General features: G+C 42.0%; 1 protein-coding gene across 2 annotated transcripts; it reads right to left on the reverse strand.

Annotated features, from left to right (window-relative positions):
• Positions 1-1,987: 1,987 nt before the first annotated feature.
• ASNS (asparagine synthetase (glutamine-hydrolyzing)) lies at positions 1,988-21,836 on the reverse strand. Of its 2 annotated transcripts, none has more exons than XM_075705138.1 (12): positions 21,803-21,836; positions 20,285-20,548; positions 16,673-16,910; positions 14,970-15,155; positions 14,551-14,652; positions 12,202-12,329; positions 11,294-11,420; positions 9,849-9,955; positions 9,407-9,507; positions 5,250-5,331; positions 4,829-4,984; positions 1,988-3,484 (listed from the first exon to the last, which is right to left on the reverse strand). In XM_075705138.1, exons 2-12 carry the CDS (start codon positions 20,531-20,533, stop codon positions 3,275-3,277), a joined length of 1,686 nt encoding a protein of 561 aa, XP_075561253.1. In that variant the 5' UTR covers positions 20,534-20,548; positions 21,803-21,836; the 3' UTR covers positions 1,988-3,274. The 2 variants fall into 2 exon arrangements, with proteins under 2 accessions (XP_075561253.1, XP_075561252.1); XM_075705137.1 differs by having other exon boundaries at positions 20,285-20,552.
• Between the last annotated feature and the right edge of the window lie 1,266 nt (positions 21,837-23,102).

Raw genomic sequence — 23,102 nt, forward strand, 5'->3', positions numbered from 1 at the left:
AACAGCCAGCTCAAACACAGGCTTACCTTGTATTCACCCCTCCTTCCACAACTTCTCTCTCTTATTTACTAATGGAAATCAGACATTAGGTCTGTGTCAGAACAAAAGACTAAGTCCATCCCTCCAGAATGTCAGGATAATTTTTTGGTATTTTACTTTTAATCACAATTTACCGTATTTTACCTCAGTTCTGAGTGGAGAAACCCAACAACCTTGACTGATGTTAACTCCAACTCTGAGTAAAATGGTAACACTCACTGAGGAATTAGCTTCCACAGAAAAGCAAACACTGGTTCCTGCAACTTAGTTTTCCAGAAGCTTTTTTTTATTCTTGGTGAAAACAGTTAAATATGCATCACCTTGTGGATGTTCATCAAATGACACTTCCCACACCAAAGGTCCTCCACCAAGAGACTCTCCATATTCTCTTAGGTAAAACAGGCTGCTTTTACACTTTACTGTGATTTTAAACACAATTGCAAACATTTTATATGATTTCAAACCATTCCACTTAGAAAACTCTGCCCAAAGGACCAAGGGTCCCCAAAGTCCTATCAAGTGTTCACTGGCTGTTACACATCGGTTTGCACTGGGGAGCTTCCCTGGAGAGTCACTGTTACGGACATTTGGATGTGGAGACAGTCATTGAAGCTCCACACAAGCCAGTTAGCTGGAGGTTAAAATAGCAGGTAGGTTTTATTAAAAAGATGAAGGGCATGGGTGTCACTGGGCAACCTTAAACAATTAGTAGGTCCTATACACTGCAGTGCTCTCTTTGGCAGTTACACTGTTTATTTCTTCTTCCTCAAAAAAGGGAGAGATTGCAGTGAAAACATAATTTAATAATTTAATCAATTCAAAGCAAAATGAAAATAAATAAAAAGAAACCCCACACACTACTTTATCCACTTTGCAAGAACCCTACAGGTTCTCCCCCAGCCCTTAGCAGTCCTGCAAGCCAAGGAGCTACCCATCTCCTCCCTCCCAGGTGGACCACTGATTTTAATTCCCCATCCCCACCTCTGGTCTGACACACCACTCAAACCAACCTACTCAAGCTGTCAGAATAGTCCAGCTTAATTTTCTCCAAAAGAAATGGAGTGCGAGCAGACGGCAACCACAGCGGGAAGGAAGAAAAATAAAAAGCAAAACCGGACAAGACAGAGTTACATTCTGGACCTGCATCCCATGTTACACTCTGGACGTGCATCCTATTCTCTCCTGCGACAAACTACAAACATGTCTGCAGCTAGCAGATGATACACAGTAGCTGTTGTCTTAAAAAAAAAAAAAAGTACAGAGTGTCACAAAAGCAAAAAAGGCTGTAGAATTCGAGTCTACATGGAGGAGGAATGAACAAGTTTTCATTCCTGAGACCCCTAGCTTTTATACCTTTAAGAAGAATAAGGCAGCAAACACTATTTTTCCTCTGCACATCAGTAAAAAGCTAAAATAATTAGGATCACCAGTCTAGGATCTTGCCTCACTATGTAAATGCCCAATGTATTAGGAATTAAAAAAATTAAGGTGGATTTCCCTGAATACCTGACAATGTTGCAGCAGAAAGCACATTTGAGTAAAGACCCCAAAATGTGTTAAGCCTATTTTTCCTTCAGGCAAATGCTATTTTCTTATCATCTCAGCCTTGGGAAGTTTACAGAGAGTAGTAAATCTTACCTTTACACATCAGTACCTAATCAACATACTCTATACTCCTCTCCCAAGTCAAAATATACTTTACTGCTTCAAAGAAATCCAAAAAGACAAGCACATGGCCCTTAAGTAAAGAAGGCTACAGGGAAGTACTACCTTACTCATCGTATATTCACAAATGACTAGTATGTGCAAGTTTATGTCAAAATATGGCCACTACTAGCCATAGCTGGACAGTTCATGGGCTCCGTGGTACCACCAAGAGGTTCAGTAGGGTTTCTGGAATAGAGATTCAAACAATTTAGGGGCAGTAATAAATAGACAAACAGTCATTTTATGAAGATTTTAAACCAGAATTTCTTATATTTTAGCTTTTAAATAACAATTGCCTTTGGTTTCCTAGTCAAGAGGATAATATAGATATAAACTAGACTTCTGTCTTCATAAAGAGCATAATGCTAATCAAGTCAATCTGCAGCACACATGTATATTTTTGACCACACTTATGTTTAAGTTACCTTTAAAAAAGCAGCCCCCATGCCTAAAAAGTTGTCCTGGGTAAAAAGTCACATGTTTTTCAGTAGGGTATTAGAAGTTCTTGTGGTTTCTGAAGAAGCTTTTTTTCCATTTTTCCAAGCAAGGTGTCTGATCCCATTGTCTTCAATGATGCTTTGTCTGACTAAAATCTATGGTTAACAGGATTGGCTCACCACACAGTTGGCCACATGCAGCTGAGCAGCAAGACAGTCTACCTTTTCATCATACAGGTGGAAAAACTCAATAAGCAAGAAATTTCTTAAAATACTTAGTCATGCAGCTTCCATCAGACCGATACAAATCACCTGGTTAACACTCTATTTTCAAGAATAATACATATATTTAAAAACTGAAGCCTTTGAGTTAGAAACAAAGTCGTAACTTGGCTTCTCTTGTCTGTTCTGTTCTTTGATAACCACCACAATATCTTTAGAGTGCTGGTATATTTATGAGATTCAAACCAGCCAACAGGTGGCTTTACAGTAACAACTAAGATTCCCATTCATTTAATGAAGTAACACCCAGCACCACCACTATTATAAACTCTAGTAAGCATCTCTGCATAGCTATGAATATCTAAATACCTTTTGAAAACCAGGCCAACGTTCTCAGGAATGCTTAGAAAGACATTCAGAACACAGTGATATAGACAGACTATCCAAATCCCACAGCCAGGAACACAAAACGATGAAATAGCTAGGGTCAGATTCCCCTTTGCTCAGAGGGCCTGCAGCAGTTTGCATTGCTTAGCCTTATTCAAGTCCTCAAAACAGAGTTCACATTAAAAGACATAAAATGGCTGCAAGGCAAATTAATACAATCGAGGTCACATAAGGAACACAGCTGCCAAATAAGGTAGTTCCTTGTCCATAAAGTATTTTCCCATGAATTACGAAGTTTTGGTACAGCAGGGTGAATTTTTAATAGTACACTAACCACAGAAAGCTCTTATTTTCAAAAAGCATTGTCAAAATACATCTTTTAAAGACCATTTAAGCTTTAGGTTTCCATAATCTGTTTTTTTTAAAGCAGAGTGCATGCAAATTGCTTGCAGCACGTCTATTTGGGGGATTATTTCAACAGCCTATTCTTGGGTAGCCGACTTGTAATGTTTCAACGTGCGAGCTGAAGGATCAGTAGCTTTAACCCATCTTGGCATCCAGTAGTGGGGCAGCCAGCTGCTTTGCCCTGAGTAGTGCTTTTCAAAGATCTGGCGGTAGTAATAACTTTCTTTCGTTTTAGGAGGATTGAAAGGATATTTCTCCGCTGCCTTTTCCAGCAGAAGGTCATCAACCTATAGACATAAGCAAAACCCAAGTTAAGCTGCAAATACATTTAACTTTTACAAGACAATTTGCTGCAAGTTAAAGACAGACAAGGATTCACCAACCACTGAATGCCCATAGATTTAAAAAAACCCAACCAACCAAACAAAAAAACCCAACACAAAACAACCTCTTTTCTAGAGGCAGAGGTTTCTGACAGGTGAATTTTTGTCATAGGCTCCCTTGATCTTTATGAATACATAACTATACATAACTATATTTCCAGTGCTGTTAATATTTCTCTCTGCATTATATGTGAAGCCCCTCTTTGGGTTACAATCACCTTTGTTAGTAAGCTCACAAAAACTTCTCTCCTATCCTTCTCTTTGCTGTGAATCAACTGGAACAACTTAAAGAAGTCTTTTTGCCATGCAAGTGGCTTCCTGGTTTTTTTTAAAAACACAGAGCTGTTGACTCTGCTTGTATAACCAAGCTCTTAGCAACAAAAGACCTGGGATGCAAAGACACCTGCAGTTGCTAAGTTGCCTAAGAAAGGGAAGATGAATAGTTGCACCAGCTGAGGCACTTTCTAAAGCAGCTAGCCTCCACTGTCAACATGCTGTCTAACTCCTCACAGCCATGAAATAAATTTGCCCCTACTACACCAATACAGGCTCAGTACAGGCAGCACAACACTGTTGCCTGACCCAACTACTTTCTTGCGTGTGGATATAGAGAAAGAAAATGGGAAACAAGCAGTTGGTGGCAGGACAGACAAGCACCTGCCCACAAGCCAGACTACACATATTTCTGTAGAACAGAGCTCTGGTGTAAACTGGGTGTTATTCTTTCCTCTCGATGATTAAACTACCTCTGTACAGCAGAGATGATTATCCTTTGTCCAAAGCCAAAATGCTGTAAGTCTTCATTGGTTAGCAATGCAAGCAGAGGCGTTAAAAAGCAGAAGGGCTTAGCTAGGCATGGCTGGGAAAAAAGGAATGACATAAACAAGAAAGGACATTATGAAGTTATTATGCTGTTACTCAGATGCAGAGTAAGTCCATGCAAGTGCCTTCAGCGGAAGCAGCTGCTTTGCATGTAACCCTCAAATTGTGTTTGCCGACACACAACCTAATTTGCAATCCAGATACTTATATGATGTTCATTTCCTTGGATTTCAAATGCCTTTAACCAACTCAGATGGCTAGAAGACCGTTGATTAAAGTTTATCTTGCTTCTCCACCATGAAGCTCCAGTTACTGTCATCCCCAGATTTATTCTTCCAACTAAGCATGTGAGCTGCCTCCCCTTGGCAGCCGTATCTAATAAGCCTAAATGTGAAAGACAAGGGGGAAAAAAAAGTGGTATTGTACCTGTTGATCAATATAGTCCTGAAGAATAGAAAACCAGGATTTCTTCACTGATGCTATACCATCACTGAAAGCTTCTTTGGGTCTCCAGAGTATTTCTTTGGGAAGCAAGTTGGAGTCTTCAAAAGACTGTCTTAAAAGGTATTTTTCAATTCCATTCTGTTTGCAGAACAACAAACAATGTTGTGAGTCTCAGGAACTGCAGTACAAAGATCCAGTTTTAAACACTTAAGAAATGGTTTCCTTTCAGAAGGTCTGGTCAGAAAAGGGTTCCCAGTAGTCCAACAGGCCAGCAAAATATTTAAGAGCATGCTTGACTTTGGGTAGAGGACTTAACCATTGAATTCAGCAATTTGGTCGTGCTTAGAACACGCATCAGTGAATTTGTGAGCTTACACTTGGGTCTAACCCTAGTTTTACATACCTTTGGGATTCGCAGTTCTGCTGGTAGAGATAAATAATAAGCAGTAAACCGATGATCCAGAAATGGGACTCTCAGTTCAAGACTAAACAGGGGAAATAAATAGAAAAGATACTGAATTAATTCAACAAGTTATCTACTTACAAATTCCATAACAGTTAAGCTTTCCCCTGTCTTTTGCATAAACTCAAGGTTTTCTGCTTTTACTTAGAAGAAACTTCACTTGCATGTTCATGACTATCTGCATTTAATTAATCAATTTGGAAAGTTAAGAATATGGTCAGCACAGATTAATAAAGATCTTGATGATTTACGATGCCATCTACTGGACAGCTTCTCCTACAATGAATTTAAAGACTACAGTCCCGCAGGATTTGCAACAACTGTTGTTCCATGTAAGCAAAAACACATTGAAAAAAAATCCTGTTGCTCCCAGAGGACTACCAAGTTGCTCACTGGGATTTGCATCAGCATTTGTAAAGATATCACAGAACCAAGCAAGGGTTCTTGCTGTCATTTCTGAAATCCACATTTGTTTGTGTTTTCAAGAAACAACAAAAAGGAGCCTGCATGGACGCCACTAAGCTATTGACTACTGATCATGCAGCATTTGCACAACAAGCTCTCTCCTACACCAGTGGCAGATATACATGCACAAAGTCCTCCTGCTTACATTCACTTACTCATACGATGGCTTCTAAGGACACTGAAGGCAACAAATAACATTACAGGAACTGTGTCTTTGGTAGGAAGAAACCCTCTCAGTGTGTTTCCTTAAGAGACATTATGCTGCCCAGCTTCAAAGTCAAATGGAGATGTTATACTCCATTCTAGTAATTTCATTGTCTCTGTAGCTTCTCCTCTGATAAAACACTTCAACTACTTCAGGCAATAATCACCTTACCAATACAAAGCATCATCATTCAGCAATCAAGTACTGAGGCTCAGTTTCCACATACACTGACAAGATTTGCATTGCAAGTCTTTCCCTACAGTTATTTTTTTCTAACTGATAAAGGTACTTTCATCCCTTCTCCCATCATTTCCTTTCTACTCTTAATTCCTCTCCCTTTTCTCCACAAATCTGAACACCTTAAATTCAGTTTTAATTTATTAATACAAGGGTTCTTTCTTCCTAGCAGTGCTGGGAAGTTGACCCGTTTCTCTTCAAGAAATGGCAACTCTCCAAAGAAGAGTGGCCAGAGTGTGATATCAAACAGCCTTGAATATGTGGCCAAACTTTTCAGCACAAAACAAATTATGAGGCAAATGGCAGGTCTCCTGCACCCTGTTCATCTTTTATATAGGAAAGAGAAACATAAGAAGGTTATAAAAACCTGGGCAAGTAATTTTGTGGCAGGACCAATATACAACATAAGTTTCCTGATTGGTAAGTTGTTTGCTTTGCCAAAGGTACCACCCTTTTCTCATCTATAGCCAGCTCCCAACAATATTCTCCTTTTAATTCATGTATTTCTTCAGTAAAATAATGGTATTTTCTGCAGTGTACAATTTGGTGATTCTTCAAGGTATCAGTCACACAGACTGTATCCTAACATCTCTTTATTACAGTCAGCTACCTGAGTCAATGCACACACCCTTCTCTTTCAGTATGTTTTTAAATTCTTCATATGGACGCTGATTATGAGATTCAAGATTCCTCTTTGTCTAAACCTCAAAAAAACCAAATTCAAATACAATTTTGCCTTCCTTCCTTAACTCTGTGTATTTATATTTCTAATTCACTGCTTCTATAAAGACCAGTACAATCCCAGACAAAAGATATTTCCTGCATCAGTTGGCAACATAGTGGGCTCTACGAGCACAGAAGACCAGATAAGATTTTGCAGCGTGGTTTGCTGTTGCTGAAATTCCTTCAGGCTACAACTTCAATTTTAAAATCATAGAATCATTTAGGTTGGAAAAGACCCTTGAGATCATTGAGTCCAACCGAAAACCTAACTCTGCCAAGTCCGCCACTAAACCATGTCCCTAAGCACCATGTCTACCATCTAATTAAATACCTCCAGGAACAGTGACTCAACCACTTCCCTGAGCAGCCTGTTCCAATGCTTGACAACCCTTTTGGTGAAGAAGTTTTTCCTAATATCCAATCTAAATCTCTCCTGGTGCAACTTGGGGCTGTTTCCTCTCATCCTATCACTTGTTACTTGGGAGAAGAGACTGACACCCACCTCACTACTACCTCCTTTCAGGTAGTTGTAGAGAGCGATAAGGTCTCCCCTCAGCCTCCTCTTCTCCTGGTTAAACAACCCCAGTTCCCTCAGCCGCTCCTCATAGGAATAGACTCTTCACCAGCTTTGTTGCTCTGAGGATGCATCTCAGTGTCTTTCTTGTAACGAGTGGCCCAAAACTGAACACAGTATTTGAGGTGCAGCCTCACCAGTGCTGAGTATGGGGACAATCACTTTCCTATTCCTGCTGGCCACACTACTTCTGGCACAGTCACAGGTTCACAAAGAGAAAGTCCTGTTTAAATAACTTGATACCCTTCTATAAGGTCACCCGCCCAGCGGATGAAGGGAAGACTGTGGATGTAGTTCTTCTGGATTTTAGTAAGGCTTTTGATACTTTTCCCTCACAGCACCCTTCTGGACACGCTGTCCAACTGTGGGACGAGCAGGTTCACAGTGTGCTGGGTGAAGAACTGGCTGAAGGGCAGAGCTCAAAGGCTTGTAGTGAATGGGGCTAAATGCAGCTGGCAACTGGTCACCAGCAGTGTTCCTCAGGGTTCAATTCTAGGGCCAGTTCCGTTCAATATATTTATTAACAATCTGGATGCAGGAGTTGAATACGCCATTAGCAAGTTTTCTGGTGATATGAAACTGGGAGGTGCTGTTGACTCTCTTGAGGGACAAGTTACCTTGCAGAGGGATCTAGACAGATTGGAGCATTGGACAATGATTAATGGCATGAAGTCTAACAAGTCGAAATGCCCGATTCTGAATCTGGGACGGAGTAATACTGGGTGCAATTATGAATTGGGAGAGGAGTGGCTGGAGAGCAGCCCTGTAAAAAAGGATCTGGGGGTGCTGGTCGACAGCAGGCTCAGTATGAGTCAGCAGTGTGCCCTGGCAGCCAAGAGGGCAAACTGCACGCTGAGGTGCATCAAACACAGTATAACCAGCCAGCCAAAAGAGGTGATTATCCCTCTGTATTCAGACTTGGTGTGGCCTCACCATCAATACTGTGTGCAGTTCTGGGCCCCACAATTTAAGAAGGATTTTAAGGTCCTTGAATGTGTCCAGAGGAGGGCAACAAAGCTCATGAAAGGGCTGGAAGGAATTTCCTGTGAGGAGTGGCTAAGGACTCTGGGTTTGTCTAGTTTGGAGAAAAGGAGGCTGAGGGGCAACCTCATTGCTCTCTACAGCTTCCTGAGGAGGGGAAGTGGTGCTGATCTCTTCTCCCCAGTATCCAGTGACAGGATGCCTGGTAATGGTTCAAAGCTGCGCCAGGGGAGGTTCAGACTTGACATTAGGAAGCATTTCTTTAGTGAGAGCGTGGTCAAACACTGCAACAGGTTTCCTAGAGAGGTGGGTGATGCCCCAAGCCTGTCAGCGTTTAAGAGGCATTTGGACAACGCCCTTAATAACATCCTTTAACTTGGTCAGCCCTGAAGTGGTCAGGCAGTTGGAGTAGACTATCATTGTACGACCCTTCCAAATGAAATTGCCTAGTCTAGTCTATTGTGATACAAGCCAGGATGCTGTTGGCCTTCTTGGCCACCTGGGCACACTGCTGGCTCATATTCAGCTGCCTGCTGACCAACACCCCCAGGTCCTTTTCTGCCAGGCAGCTTTCCAGCCACTCTTCCCCAAGCCTGTAGGATTGCATGGGGTTGTTGTGACCCAAGTGCAGGACCCGGCACTTGGCCTCGTTGAACCTCATACAATTGGCCTTGGCGCATCAATCCAGCCTGTCCAGATCCCTCTGTAGAGCCTTCCTACCCTCCAGCAGATCGACACTCCCGCCCAACTTCGTGTCATCTGCAAACTTACTGAGGGTGCACTCGAACCCCTCATCCAGATCATTGATAAAGATATTACAGAGAACTGCCCCCAATACTAAGCCCTGGGGAACACCACTTGAACATCTTTTAAATCACACAAGTCCTCAGCATCCAAGAGACTATGTTTTACCCGTGTGCTGCAGTAGTTCTGTCCGCACGAAGTACATCAAACAGGTAAAGCTCCTTCAGAAGCCTCTCGCTCTCTTCAGCAGCTTCTTCAGGAGACGGCGCCTGTAACCAGACATATGCATGTAGCACACAGACATAATACAGCTGCACTGAGGGAACTTGCTGCCTGGTGTTTAAGTTGTAATGATCACTGGGTGATCTCAGAACTAGCAAAGACCACATACAAGAAACAACAGTCTCAGGAATTTTGAAGTTTAAAAAAAAGTTATTTTTCAAGTGATTAAATTGAATCCCTTGGATTTTATGCCACCTCAGGAGAAATTCTCAGCAAATATACAGCTGTGACAACTCTCAAACTCTACACCTTGAAATCTCAGTAGAGATTTTCTGTTTAAGGGGAGAACGAGCAGCTCAAGGACTTTCTGTATAGTGAATATATTTACCTTATGGAAATATATATATCCTTGTGTCAGCTCATCTGATCCTTCTCCTGAAAAAATGACCACACTGTCCGTTTTCTTCCGTATATATTTGGAGACAAGATACATACCTTAAAAAAAAAGTATAAAGTTATTAAAATACAGCTACATGTATGATGCTATATACAGCTAGTACAGTTTTAAATTTAGCATTATAGAAGTTTCTCTCCTACACTACTTTCCTCTGTAGCAAACAACTGCAATACACTAAAATAACATCTCATTGTTATTCAAAGCCATCAACAGCCACACAAACTAAGTGCTGCAAATACATCTAAACTGTGTATTTATACTTAGCCCTCAAAATATCAGAAAGATGTGTGTGTCTGATCCTGGGAATGCTGGAGGATTCCCGTGTGAACACATATAGGAGTTACTCTGACTTAATTAAGCATGTGATTAATTCCAGCACAGTCCTGAACAAGCCTTCTAGCTTTGGAGAACAAAACTACCACCAAAAGTTGCTGCTTAATTCTCTGCCACTGTGGGTTGAATTGGATGAAGCCCTTTAATTTTTTTTTAAAGAATTATTTATTAATCAGAATTATGCCTTCCCCTCATTACATGTTTCCGAACAATGTGCTTTTATAACAAAAATATTAGAGATCTAATGAAAAGGATCTAGTTCATTATTTCTCATGCTAACCCACAATCACAAAGAAAGATGACAGATGAAAAGTTGGCTTTATTTTTTAAAGAAACACATTCATTATTTCACATTGCGAAGTCCTATCTTTGTGTACCAAATTCCACTAGGGACCTGGGTTTTCAAAACTGTTTTGCCTATTTGGCTTATTAACTTTTTTACAATGTTTTAGGCTGACACAAGATTAACTGGGTAAAATGTCATAGCTGGCATTACACAGAAGGTCACACTAGATTAGGGTGTTTCATTCTTACGCTGGTGACTTCCTTCATTTCTCAGAATCAAACATACATTATAAGAAGTCTATGTGGCTTGAGTGCATGTGTGTACTAGAGGGTGACAAGAAATACTTCACTTTAGTGTTAAAATTATGCAAGGAATAGGGTAATCATAATTGTTTTGCTATCATAATATTCAGTACCTCAGATAACCTGTAAATTTTCCCCCTTCCTCCAAGGTTCATACTTATCAGAGCAGAAAACCTAGACCTGTAGATCTAATGTTTCTTCTCATATAACTTTTGTTTTTCATCCCAAAGCTTCAGGAACAGATCTTGACAATTGTTTTATACAGTTGGTGACTTTGAAACTAATAACTGTTTTTGCCTCAGTGTGGTATCACAGGCAAGACCGGGGAGCAGAACTTAAGAGTCCCAGTTCCCAGGTTCTGTGACAGCTAAAGGATCTAGGAGATGACTACATGATTTTGCATAAAATTTTATTTGGGCTATATAAAGCAAAGATTGCTATTAAAAAAATCTTACCGATTGAAGCTCTTACTGTTGTTATATCGTAGGTTTCCAAGGAGAAGATAACCTCCTCTATTGCCTGAATTCCCTCTTCAGAATTAAATATTACTTCATGATGTTCACTGCCTATATGTGCTGCCACCTGTTTGTAAAAGGTCACAATAACATATTGCTTTTCAATTAAAACATTTTTAAAACACACATAGTGTTTAAAACACACACACTGAGTGAAAACACCAGCTCCCTTCTGCCACAGTGAGAATTATATAACATTAGGCCAAAAAAAGATGATACTGTAGCAGCCCCTGTGACTTGCAGTGGTACCTTGACCAGAGGGAACATAGTCTCCCTAATTACAGTGTTCAATCATGATTATAACAGACCATCCAGCTGCTTCCCCAAGGCATAAAGGAATCTGTAGAGGCTCTAAATACTCTGGGTATTTGCCCTGAAGAGAAAAAGCAGCTCAAAAGCCATGACAACCTGGATATCTAAAGGGTACCCCAGATGCCAAACAGTTTGTACAAGGCTCTTAATTCAGTAAACTGATGATTAACTTAAAATATTTAACATATACACAAATGCCATAGCACAGGAACCATAGCATGGAGATTTACCCTAAAACCCAGAGGCAGAATTCAGACAACTCCGAAATACCATCCTTTTGGTAACAATGCAATGGGAGTCTGTCATGGAAGTCTTCCAAATGCAAGAGAAAATAGGTAGGCTCAGTTATCTCTTTTGTAAGATTTAACTAAGCAGCAAATGTTGTACTAAATGATCTACTGCAAACTGATTTACATCATAGCAATACATGAATATTCAGTATTACTATTAATACCATATCTTGAAGGTAGCACCATTAATATACACTGTTTAGCATCCAGCAGCTCAGAACAAACTGAAAGCAATGCTTACTACACCTTTCTGGCAGCCAGTAAGTCAGGACTGTTTTCCATTCCAATTGCAAAGGTTTGTAATGGATAACTGATGTTGATTTCTTTCATCAGTTTCAGAAGAACAGCTGCAACCAAGCTGGAATCTAAGCCCCCTGCCAACAAAACAAATTATTTGGTTAGGTGTTTGACTAGTTTTTTGTTTCCCCTTAAGAACACTGAATCTAGATGGCGGAATCTTATGAGTGGGCTTCATTTTTAAGCCGTGTGAATCCAAGGTACTTCTTGTACAAGTGCACATTTACCTCTGCTTAACAAGAGAATCAGGCAACTTCAGTGGAACATTTTCAGTAACAGTTGTTAGTACTTTTGGTGTGTCAAGCATCAGTGGAAATCCTTCTTTAAGATACACAGAAAGTGTTCTGAAAACATTGTACCACTACAGAACATGCCCCTTCTCAACTCTGTTATAGTGGTATTTATTCTCCATTTCAAAACTGCTCACTATTCTTTCCTTACCTACACATTTGATACTCTACTGACAGAACCATGTAAACCTTTTTTGGGGGGGTTGCTGTCTGAATAAAAAAGAATTAAGTAGAAGAACAGAATATTTAGTGTAACGATTCCACTCTTCCCCAACCATTTTTCAAAAGTGTGTTTCACACATTTTGCGTGGAATTAATTTCTTAAATGTCACTTCAAAGTGAAAAGGTTCACTAGTGACATTCTTTTTTTTTTTTTTTTCCTCCTCTTCTTTCTCAGAGGACAGTGGAAGGATTTGAACAGTTTGGAAAACAGACAAAAAATAAACCAAGAGATGCACAAGGTTCCCAGATGTACTCTAAGCCTCCACCTTCTTATTCTTATGACCTAGTTCTGCTAATCCCTGACTAGTTCTACCTACTGCTCCCTTTTGAAGTACTGAGTAAAACACAGTACCTGTTCTCCCATGCCTGCCTGCAGTTCTGACAAGCATGAGGCAAAACCCTCTTAATTTCCTACAGCCTGTATGTGTTTCTTCAGCTGAGTGCATTACCATCCATTGCCACCCTGATCCCCTTTGTGGGCATGCTACCTTGTGAAAAAAATCTCCTTCTGTAGAAATTACATGCCTATCTGAGAAAAGGAGAGCACAGAAATCAAACTGAGTGCTTAGGATGTGGAAATCAGGGAAATCAAAACCTGAGTTTCCACTGTGAAGACGCAGAACTCCCTCCATCATTGGAAACAAAAGCAATTCTCCAACCATGATGCTCCAAGCATACTCAAAATTGTGAAATACTGAGATACTCTGGTATTATACCAGCACGAGCGCTTACTTTTGCAACTAATACATTCTGCATGTGCATCTGAGGAGCTGCTGACTGCCTTCTAATTTGATATCTGAAATTTGGTTTTTGAACAGGCTCTTTACTCAGACTGGGATCTTCCAACTCTGCGTATCTCCTTCTTTCATTTAACTCCCTCCAACTTTTTATGATGCCATAGTAAGGAAATAGTCCAACAGTATCTCCTAGTCAGTTCTCTCTCATTCGAATGCACATTTAATAGGGTTCATGATAAATGAGTACAATTACTGATGTTCAAAGCCAACCAAATCCTGGGCTGCATCAAAAGAAGCATGACCAGCAGGTCAAGGGAGGTGATTCTGCCCCTCTACTCTGCTCTGGTGAGACCCCACCTGGAGTACTGTGTCCAGCTCTGGAGCTGTCAGCACAGGAAAGACATGGACCTGTTGGAGTGGGTCCAGAGGAGGGCCACAAAAATGATCAGACAAATGGAACACCTCTCCTACGAAGAAAGGCTGAGAGAGTTGGGGGTTGGTCAGCCTTTACCTCACCTGAAAAAAGAGTGTAGCAAATAATTTTGGTCCAGATGCTCCCCTCCAATTTGGTGAATCAAGGGCAGTCTAAGATGGAGGCTAAAGCAAAGAAGGCGACAAGTAAGAACTTCAGTTCCTCCTGCGAGCTGAACATGCCAAGGCCGCCTTCTATGTTCACTCAGTGCACAGTGAATCTAATAATTACACTTTATTTTTAGACACCAACCTAAGCATAAATCTTAAATGTTTAAGAATATATTGGGTGATTTTTCACTAAGAGTATTGTATTTCTTTCTTAGTCAAAAATGGTCAGTGTCTCAACAAGCCAACATCCCATCCCGGAGTAAACTTTAAAAGCGTAAGACTTTCAAGATACTTGTAAACTGGAAAACTTTATCACAAACTAACAAGTTCTCTGTAACTAAAAAACAAATGAAGATTCAGATCACTTCAGGTACATCACAGCAGAAGAGCCAGCATACTTTCTTCTAACTGGTAGAATATGGGCGAAAGAGAGAGAAGAGACAAGAATTGTGATTCTTGCTACTTACCTGACAAAAGACAACCAATCCTTCTGTGAGCCATCAAACGTTTTCTAACAGCATTTTCAAACAGAATACGGATGTTGCTTTTCACTGTTTCAAGATCCAAGCCTGTCCAGAAAAGAAGAGAGAGGGGGGAAAAAAAAATCCAAGCCCAAGAAGCATTACTTACACTTTGTTGGATTATGCAATTAGGAAAACAAAGATGTTTGTCTGAATTTCCTTTGATAATGAGGGCATGCAAGTTCAGATATCTTTGTACACGACTGTCTACAAAACCAATTCTCAAGTTCCTACATTATAAAGATTCTTCCGTTTTTTTTTTTAAATAGCATTTGTTTAAACTAATCAATACAAATTTTATATTCAAAGATTGTATGTTTTTCACTTTTTAATTAGAATAAGTAGTGAATGCTTTGCTGTACTACCTGAAGGCAGAGTTTCCACTGTATCACACGCAGCATGGAGTGGTTCATCTTTATAGCTATGAAATTTTACTACCTCCACTGATGCAACCTTGCCAGAGGGCTTTAAATCCAACACTTCATAATGACCCGGGAGAAATGGTTCCACTTTAGGACATAAGGATGTTGAATGCTTTAAGTTGATAAGTCCTACAGATAAAAAGGGAAAAAAAGTCTGAGTTTTTAACCTGGGATGGTTAAGTTCTATCTCACTCAACAGCCTCTATACTAAAACTATATACAAACATATTCTCCAGATCCTAAATTTGGTAATAAAAAATATCATTCTGAGTCCGCCCTGGCTGAAGCATGATTCTGCTTCTGGCAGGCTGCACACACAGATGAGAGCCATCTCAAGCTGAGGCAGATAGCAGAGAAAGGAAGCCAGCAAGTTTTACTAATTGGTAAGTAGCAATTTACTCCTGTGAGCGTTAAGAAGAGCACTTTTCTAACTGATTACATGATGTCCAGGTCAAGGTGTAATATGCTTATGAGAATTCAAATGACAGTTAATAACTGATTTTGTGTTTAAAATTAAGTGTAGTTAAGCTAACAAGGGGTTTGTAATAAAACTACATCACTGAAGTGACTGCTTAATTGACATTGGTTTAGTGGTTTGATAACTCATCAGCTCCAGGCTGATCTACACCACTGCTAATGAATGCCAAGAATCAAACTTGTAGCCAAACCTCATTTCCATTCCTCTTGTGAAAGAGGATGTTTTGCACCTGCTGGTCACCTGGATGCCCCTTGAGAAACTCCACAAGAAAGATACAGAATTGCTGTTAGAGAGGGACCGGTAATTCACTGTGATGGTTATAGGACACAGTCCCTAAAACATTCACTTCCCTTCTTTCTTCCCAAGAAGCAGAGATGGTACAGCTCTTAGTGCTAGTACTTAGTACTGCTATTAGAGGAGTCAACCTACTTTGGAGTCTGATAACAAAACTGATACACAGTAAATGGAAGACGCACAAGTAATCGTGAAAGTCAGTTTTAGCCAAAGTGCATTTTAGGCAATAAACTCCGTTTTGGCACTGTTTGGATTTGTTTATGCAAGTGTCAAGATTAGGAATAATTACTTAGAAAACAAACAAACAACAACAACAAAAAAAACCCAAACAAACAAACAAGAGTAGTGGATGTGTCATCTCAAAGGAAGAAAAATTGTCATCAAATAAACTAAGTATCACTAGAAAATTACTGAATGCCACAGGAAATTTCAGTAGGGTTTTAAAATTCTTGGCTTTTACAGATTAGCAGTTCTTGTGGCATTATTTCCCAGTTCACCATAGAATGCCAGGAACAAATTCTAATATAATTTATTGTAGCATAAGTCTAGCCTAACTCTATAGACTACATTTAACTTCAGGGTAACATAAAACATCTTGGGCTCAATACTGCTATGATTCCAGAACACAAAGAATTATAAAATTAAATAAGCAAGTTATTTTAGAGATATTAAGGAAAATTAAACATCTTAGAGGTTTACTGTCTGTGGTTTTTGTTTTAGTGATGTGTAGTTCTTATACTACTAAATATAGTTCATTTATTACTGAACTTACAGTTCACTTTCACTTCACGCTTAGAAGAAAAGCCTGACAAAGAAGTTTGTCTCCGACAACAATACCTAAGATTATTTAGGCACTAAACACAACTGGTTTTACCTTTTGCCTCAGAACAGACACCCAAAAATCCATCATCAGTCAGCACCTTAAACAGTGGTCTGACTCCATAGGTATCTCTCGCCAGAAACACTTTTCTGTTTGCAGTATCCAGAAGGATGAAAGCAAAGACACCATCTAGCATGGATGCTGTTTGTTCTATTCCTCCTCTGTTGTAAAGATGAAGGATAACCTCACCATCCACTAATGTTTGATATTCAAATCCAAACTGCTTCTGCAACTAAGAAAAAATATAAAGAAAAGCATGAATTAGCATTTGCAAACATTGACTGCTTATTAATTGAAAAAACAACATGCATGTAATTGTTTAATAAGAAAACTGAGGTTTTTTTGTAAAATCACAGTTCAAAAGTTCTAGAAACATTTCTGCCAAAGAAGGAAATTACACTTTTGTGTTCAAAATATCATCCAGGATCATCTCTCCAACAATGTAGATTGACTCTGCAGTCTTAAGCAATTCACATTATAGCAAGTTTTCAGGGATACATTTCTATTTGAGGATGTCAAACTGCAAACCCATGACCATGGTTTTCAGAAGCACTGGACTCCCCATCTCCCACAGACAAATGGCAGAAGCAGGCACCCACTGCTTCTAAAAAACCAACTCAAAATAGGACCAGAAACAAAGACATCATTTCTTGTAGTCTCAAATCACTCAGTACCACTTTCTTATCAGATAATAATGACATTTACATAAGCCCCTTACCCCCCAAAACACAGAGACACTGGTAACTTGAGAAAAATACTTCAGAAATAAACTGGTTTACTTATGCAGTCACTGCAATTCCTCAGTGGTTTTTTTATGCAGAGAATTTCCTTCTGCCTAATCTTCCTCCATTCCTCAAACTAACCTTTTCACTCTGGCTGTGCAGATGGAGTGGGGAAGGAAGAAATTAGCTGTCAGACTTAAGTCAGACCAAATATTCTTCATGTTCTTGTGGTGCTACTCTTAAAGTTCTTTCAGTATCTACCAGACAGGGGGAAAGAGGGGGTTTCGGTAAAACACTAAAAAGCCAAGAAACCCCACAAAACCAATGCTTCAGCATTTTAACTTAAATTCTTTGGGTTTAATTGCTAATTATGGGGCAAAGTCTTGGATCAAATTGAGTCAATATTAAAATAACTAAGTCATTGCCCTAAACAAAATGCCTGTTTCACCAATGACCCTTTCCTAGGTAGGTTTCAGCCACAAGCCTGAAATAAAAATCTCTTTATAAAGAAAGAGGGTTCATAATGCAGGGAGAACAACCAGATTCCTGCGAATGGCAATGCAAGCTTTGCGTAGTTAAATTCCCCTTAGGATTCTGCGTGTAGCACGATTGAGAGTAATTCTTACTGCTTTCAGCAGCAGAAAAACCACAATGCAAAACACAGCAAGTATTACAGACTGTTGGTACAATACATTTCACATGGACTGCAGGGCCAGATACTTAAAAGATTGGGGGTGGGGGGAAAGATCTCCTGCCTATTCAGTCAAATTCCCAATGATGTTACTGATGTCACTGGCATCACTGACAGTAGCCTGACTCCGACTATCAAAAATGTGATGTTAGAAGTACCAAGACATCTCAGATTATTCATACGTTTCTGATACTACCACGCTCAGTTTATGATTCATTTTAAGCATTCAGTTTCAGCATGATTCAGAGACAGCCACAATTGTAAGCTGCTTTATATGCCAAATTTGGATGATGTGAATGTGCTGGGTTTGGCTGGGGTAATTTTCTTCACAGTAGCTAGTATGAGGCTACGTTTTGGATTTGTGCTGGAAACAGCCTTGTAACACCGGGATGTTTTCATTACTGCTGAGCAGTGCTTACACAGTGTCAAGGCCTTTTCTGCCTCTCACCCCACCCCACCAGCGAGTAGGCTGGGGGTGCACAAGAAGTTGGGAGGGGACACAGCGGGGACAGCTGACCCCAACTGACCCAAGGGATATCCCACACCACATGATATCATGCTCAGCGTATAAAGCTGGGGGAAGAAGGAGGAAGTGTGGGATGTTTGGAGTGATGGTGTTTTTTCTTCCCCAGTAAGCGTTACGTGTGATGGAGCCCTGCTTTCCTGGAGATGGCTGAACACCTGCCTGCCGATGGGAAGGAGTGAATGAATTAACTGTTTTGCTTTGCTTGTGTGTGCGGCTTTTGCCTTACCTATTAAACTATCTTCATCTCAACCCATGAGTTTTCTTACTTTCACTCTTCCAATTCTCTCCCCCATCCCACTATGGGGGGAGTAAACGAGCGGCTGTGTGGTGCTTAGTTGCCGGCTGGGTTAAACCATGACATTGAATCACTTCCCTTTACAAGTAACACAAGCAGCACGGACATCTCAGCACAGGGACTGAGGCACACAGACGATGTTCAGCAGCAGTATCACACCCATGAGGGACATTCAGACACTTCAGGAAGTACAGAGTTGCTGCTTGTTTTGTGCCCAAGAGACTCACTTAGGTGGCTCTCAAAAACCCCACAAAGCATCTGCCTAAAGCTGCAGACACCTAAGAACTTTGGTGGCATACTGGAAACATCTCCCTAGCACTTGCTGTTTTTACATAAATACATAAGCATGCATGATATACATTAATATAAGTGACATATCCCATCTAGATTAATACGCAGAAATAAAAGTGCAATACCCAACAGCTTGGAGAACGGCCCAAAATAACTGAAGAGCAAGACAGTCTAAAAGCATTTGCATTATAAAGAGAGAAGAAGGGGAAAAAAAGCCTTGGAATTCTCTTCCCCAAGAGATAACGAAAAATGCATCTTCAGTTTAAACTGATCAAACCTGAAGATACAAATACTTATTGCTCTTCTTGTTAATTAAGAATTGATTTTTCAGTATTAAAGGTCCTGGTTTTGGCTGGGAGAGTTAATTTTCTTCCTAGTAGCTGGAATAGTGCTGTGCTTTGGATTTAGTTTGATAACACATTAATGTTTTAGTTGTTGCTAAGTAGTGCTTATGGTAGTCAAGGACTTTTTCAGCTTCCCATGTTCTGCCAGGGCCACAAGAAACTGGGAGGGGGCACAGCCAGAATAGTTGATCCAAACTGACCAAAAGGCTATTCCATACCATATGACATCATGCTCAGTATAGAAACTGGGGGGAGTTGGCCAGGAGGCTGAAATCGCTGCTTGGGAACTGGCTGGGTATCGGTCAGCAGATGGTGAGCAATCACTTAAAAAGAAGCATCACTTTTTTGCATATTATTATTATTATTTTGCCTTCCTTTTCTGTCCTATTAAACTGTCTTTATCTCAGCCCATGAATTCTACTTTTTTTTTTTCCCAATTCTCTCCCCCATCCCCACTGGGTGAGTGATGAGTGAGCGAATGGCTGTGTGGTGTTTAGTTGCCTACTGGGTTAAATCACAACAAAGACTAAGTATGTTACTACCTAAGCCACCACAGATTCACAGCTCATCGAGACAATTTACTTCCTTTTAAATACTAGTCATTTGATAACTTTTTAAAGTTTTTCTGATATTCTAGTCCGCTGTGTTTTAAACATTTTCCAAATATCCACTAGTTCTGAAATTAAAAAAAAAAAAAGGAAAAAAAGAAAATACCATATGATCCAAACAACACTTACCTGTTTGAAATTGTAGATTTCTCCATTGTAACACAGCCACAGATAAGGGAATTTCTTCACCCGGATAGGCTGCATGCCATATAACTGATCAACAATCGCAAGGCGGTGGAACCCAAAACAACAGTTGGTGAATCCATTGACGTTCTCAAAACGAAATGCATCAGGACCTCTGTGTGCTATCTTCATGGCACTTAGACACTGGACAGAAAGGCATTCATCACTCCCAAACAGGGCCCAGATACCACACATGGTGACGCTGTTGGTCTACCTGAAAGTGGAGAACCTGTTCAATAAAGACATGAACACTCTAAGCAAGAGCTGACATCTAGAAAACACAGATAACAAATGTAGACTAGTAATAGCTTAACTGTCAAGAGGACTGATCAAAAGAACAGCAGACTTTACTAACATCAGGTAAAACCCGGTTTGCCCAGACCTTTGGCCAGCAAGAAAGTTGGCTTTAGTTTACCTTTAGGTACATCAAGGTTGTCTACAATTTTTTTATAGAGCACAAATAGAACAAAATCGTTATTGGGCATTGGGTATGATCTGTTGAAGTAATATCATCTCAGCAGAAATGTTAACAGTCCTTTCAGTATAAAAAGGGGGCTTGTAAGAAAGACTGGGAGAGGCTTTTTACTGAGGCCTGTAGCGACAGGACAAGGGGCAACAGTGTCAAAGAGGGTAGGTTTAGACCAGGCTTCCCTAGAACCATGGGTGGCCCAGACGGGAAAGGTGTTGGAGGGAGCAACGTTGGTGCAGTGCCGTGCTCCCCTTGGCATGCCTTTTGCAGCCCCAGCGTCCCTGGAGATCTAGGCCTTGTAGCTCTCTGAACCCTAACCCTAACTAATGGTAGGGCTGAGGCTGGGGACCTGCAGGTCAAGCGATGGCGCTGGGGACCTCAGCCCCAGCCCCACGTGCCCATTAGGGTTAGGATTAGGGTTCAGGGAACCACAAAGCCTGGATCTCCAGGGACACTGGGGCTGCGAAAGGCATGCCAAGGCGAGCACGCCACTGCACCAGCGTTGCTCCCTCTGCGCCTTTCTCATCTGGACGTGTGATGGCGCCGGGGAGCTCAGCATCAGCACATGGAGCCGGGCTTTCCCTCCACCTGGGGCGGCTTCCGGGAGCCCCCCGGTCTCCGCGGCTCTTCTCCCTGGCGACCGCAGGCCCGCGGGGCAAGTTCCCTCCGCACACACCCCCTACCCCCCCCCCCCCCCCGACCCCCCTCCACACGGCCGCCCCGTCCTCCGCCGCCCGCCGCGCACCGCGGGCCCGCCGCCCCCTCACCGCGAAGCCGGGGCACGGCGCGGAGGGGCCGCACGGCGGCGGGGCGAGGGCGCCGGCAGGAGCGGCGCAAGGCCGGGTCGTGCGGGGGACTCGCCCCGGAGGCCGCCCGAGCCCGGCGGCGTCCCCCGCGCCTCCCGCTCCCGCTCCCGCTCCCGCTCCCGCTCCCCCACCGGCCCGGCCCGGCCCGGCCCCGCGGCTCAGGGGCCGCCGCCCGCCCAGATGCCTTACCCCGTCCCGGTCGCCGGCGCAGGGAGAGCTGCCGTCCTCGCCGCGGCGGGGGATGAAGAAGGCGGCTCCCGCCGGTGCCGGCTCCTCCCCCGCCTGCTGCTGCTGCTGTTGAAACCCGCCGCGAAGTTTCATCATGCGCCTCCCCGGGCTTGAGGCGGTCGGGCCGGGGCCTGGGCTCGCAGGCCGGCCCGGTGAGGCCCGCACCGCGGCCTTTATCTGCGGCCCCGGCTCGGCGAGCCCCACGGCGGGGCGAGAGCCCAGCGGCAGGCCCAGAAACCCGGGCTCTGCCACCTCCCCTGGCCCGCTGCGCGGGAAGGCATGCACCGCGAGGGCGCGGGAGGCTTATCGGGGCAACTTGCAGCCATCAGAAAGCCAGCCCCTGCAAATCTGCCCGGAGTCGTACCCTGTATCCGGTAAAGTGAAAAGAGTTCAGGTGCCTGCATGCAGTTGCCTTAAAGCTGCTTTACTGGGTTTGGGGGAGAGAGCGCTTGCAAAGCTTACACCTTTGTAAGCATTTACTGAGGACCTAGGATTTTACTGTGCAAAACTCGGTTTTGAATAATAGGTGCTATGGGTAAAAAGGGATTTTGATGCCTACCTGAACTTCATTATGGGACAGCTTTGCCTTTCTGCCTTTGAGAGTGCTAAAGTAAATGAAGTTCAACTCCACACTAGGATGTGGAGTGCTAAATACAAACCTTAATTCTCCACGCATACTTGAAGACTTAGTGTAAAACTGCAGTGCTGTGCATAAAGTCCTTCAGGTTATGCAGACTGTCAGCAATAAGTGTGGTCTGTGTGTAGAATTTTAAAAGGACCTTTACAAAGCCGTTGAAAGGATATTTTTAGGCTTTAGAAAAGAAGAATGCATTGAAGCATCCTATGCATGAGAAGTAGACTCCAGCGCTGATCAGGAGTAGATGTAGGAGACTTCTGTTCGGCACAGCTTCACCTGAACACAGGGCTGGCCTTGGCAGAGGCAAGGCTTTGGGCAGCCTGCAGATGCCATGCGTGCAGTCCTCAGAGCTGTGCAGTGCCTGGAATTGCAGAATGAAAGTACGTGCAACGGCACACTGGGTCACCGCTCACGGAAGAGTAGTGGTCATGCTGGGGAACACCTTATATCTTGGTTTTTTTCCCAAAGATCTAAACCCCTGTATTTTGAAAAACTATAAGAAACAACAGACAAATGTATTAACCTAGGTTGGTTTGGTTTGGTGTTTGGTTTTGGTTTTTTTTGTCACAGACTTTTGTAAACAGCTTTTCTTTACATCTTGTTTTCTCCACACAGAAAAGATTT

Source organism: Pelecanus crispus, chromosome 2, assembly GCF_030463565.1.
Source record: "Pelecanus crispus isolate bPelCri1 chromosome 2, bPelCri1.pri, whole genome shotgun sequence".
Lineage (NCBI taxonomy): Eukaryota > Metazoa > Chordata > Aves > Pelecaniformes > Pelecanidae > Pelecanus > Pelecanus crispus.

Coding starts and splice junctions, on each gene's coding strand:
- ASNS (XM_075705138.1), bottom strand. CDS start 20,533: ATGTGTGGTATCTGGGCCCTGTTTGGGAGTGATGAATGCCTTTCTGTC. Junction 14,653..14,969: donor AGTGGAAACTCTGCCTTCAG/GTAGTACAGCAA, acceptor TTTTCTGGACAG/GCTTGGATCTTGAAACAGTG. Junction 5,332..9,406: donor AGAACTACTGCAGCACACGG/GTAAAACATAGT, acceptor TCCCCTGTTTAG/TCTTGAACTGAGAGTCCCAT.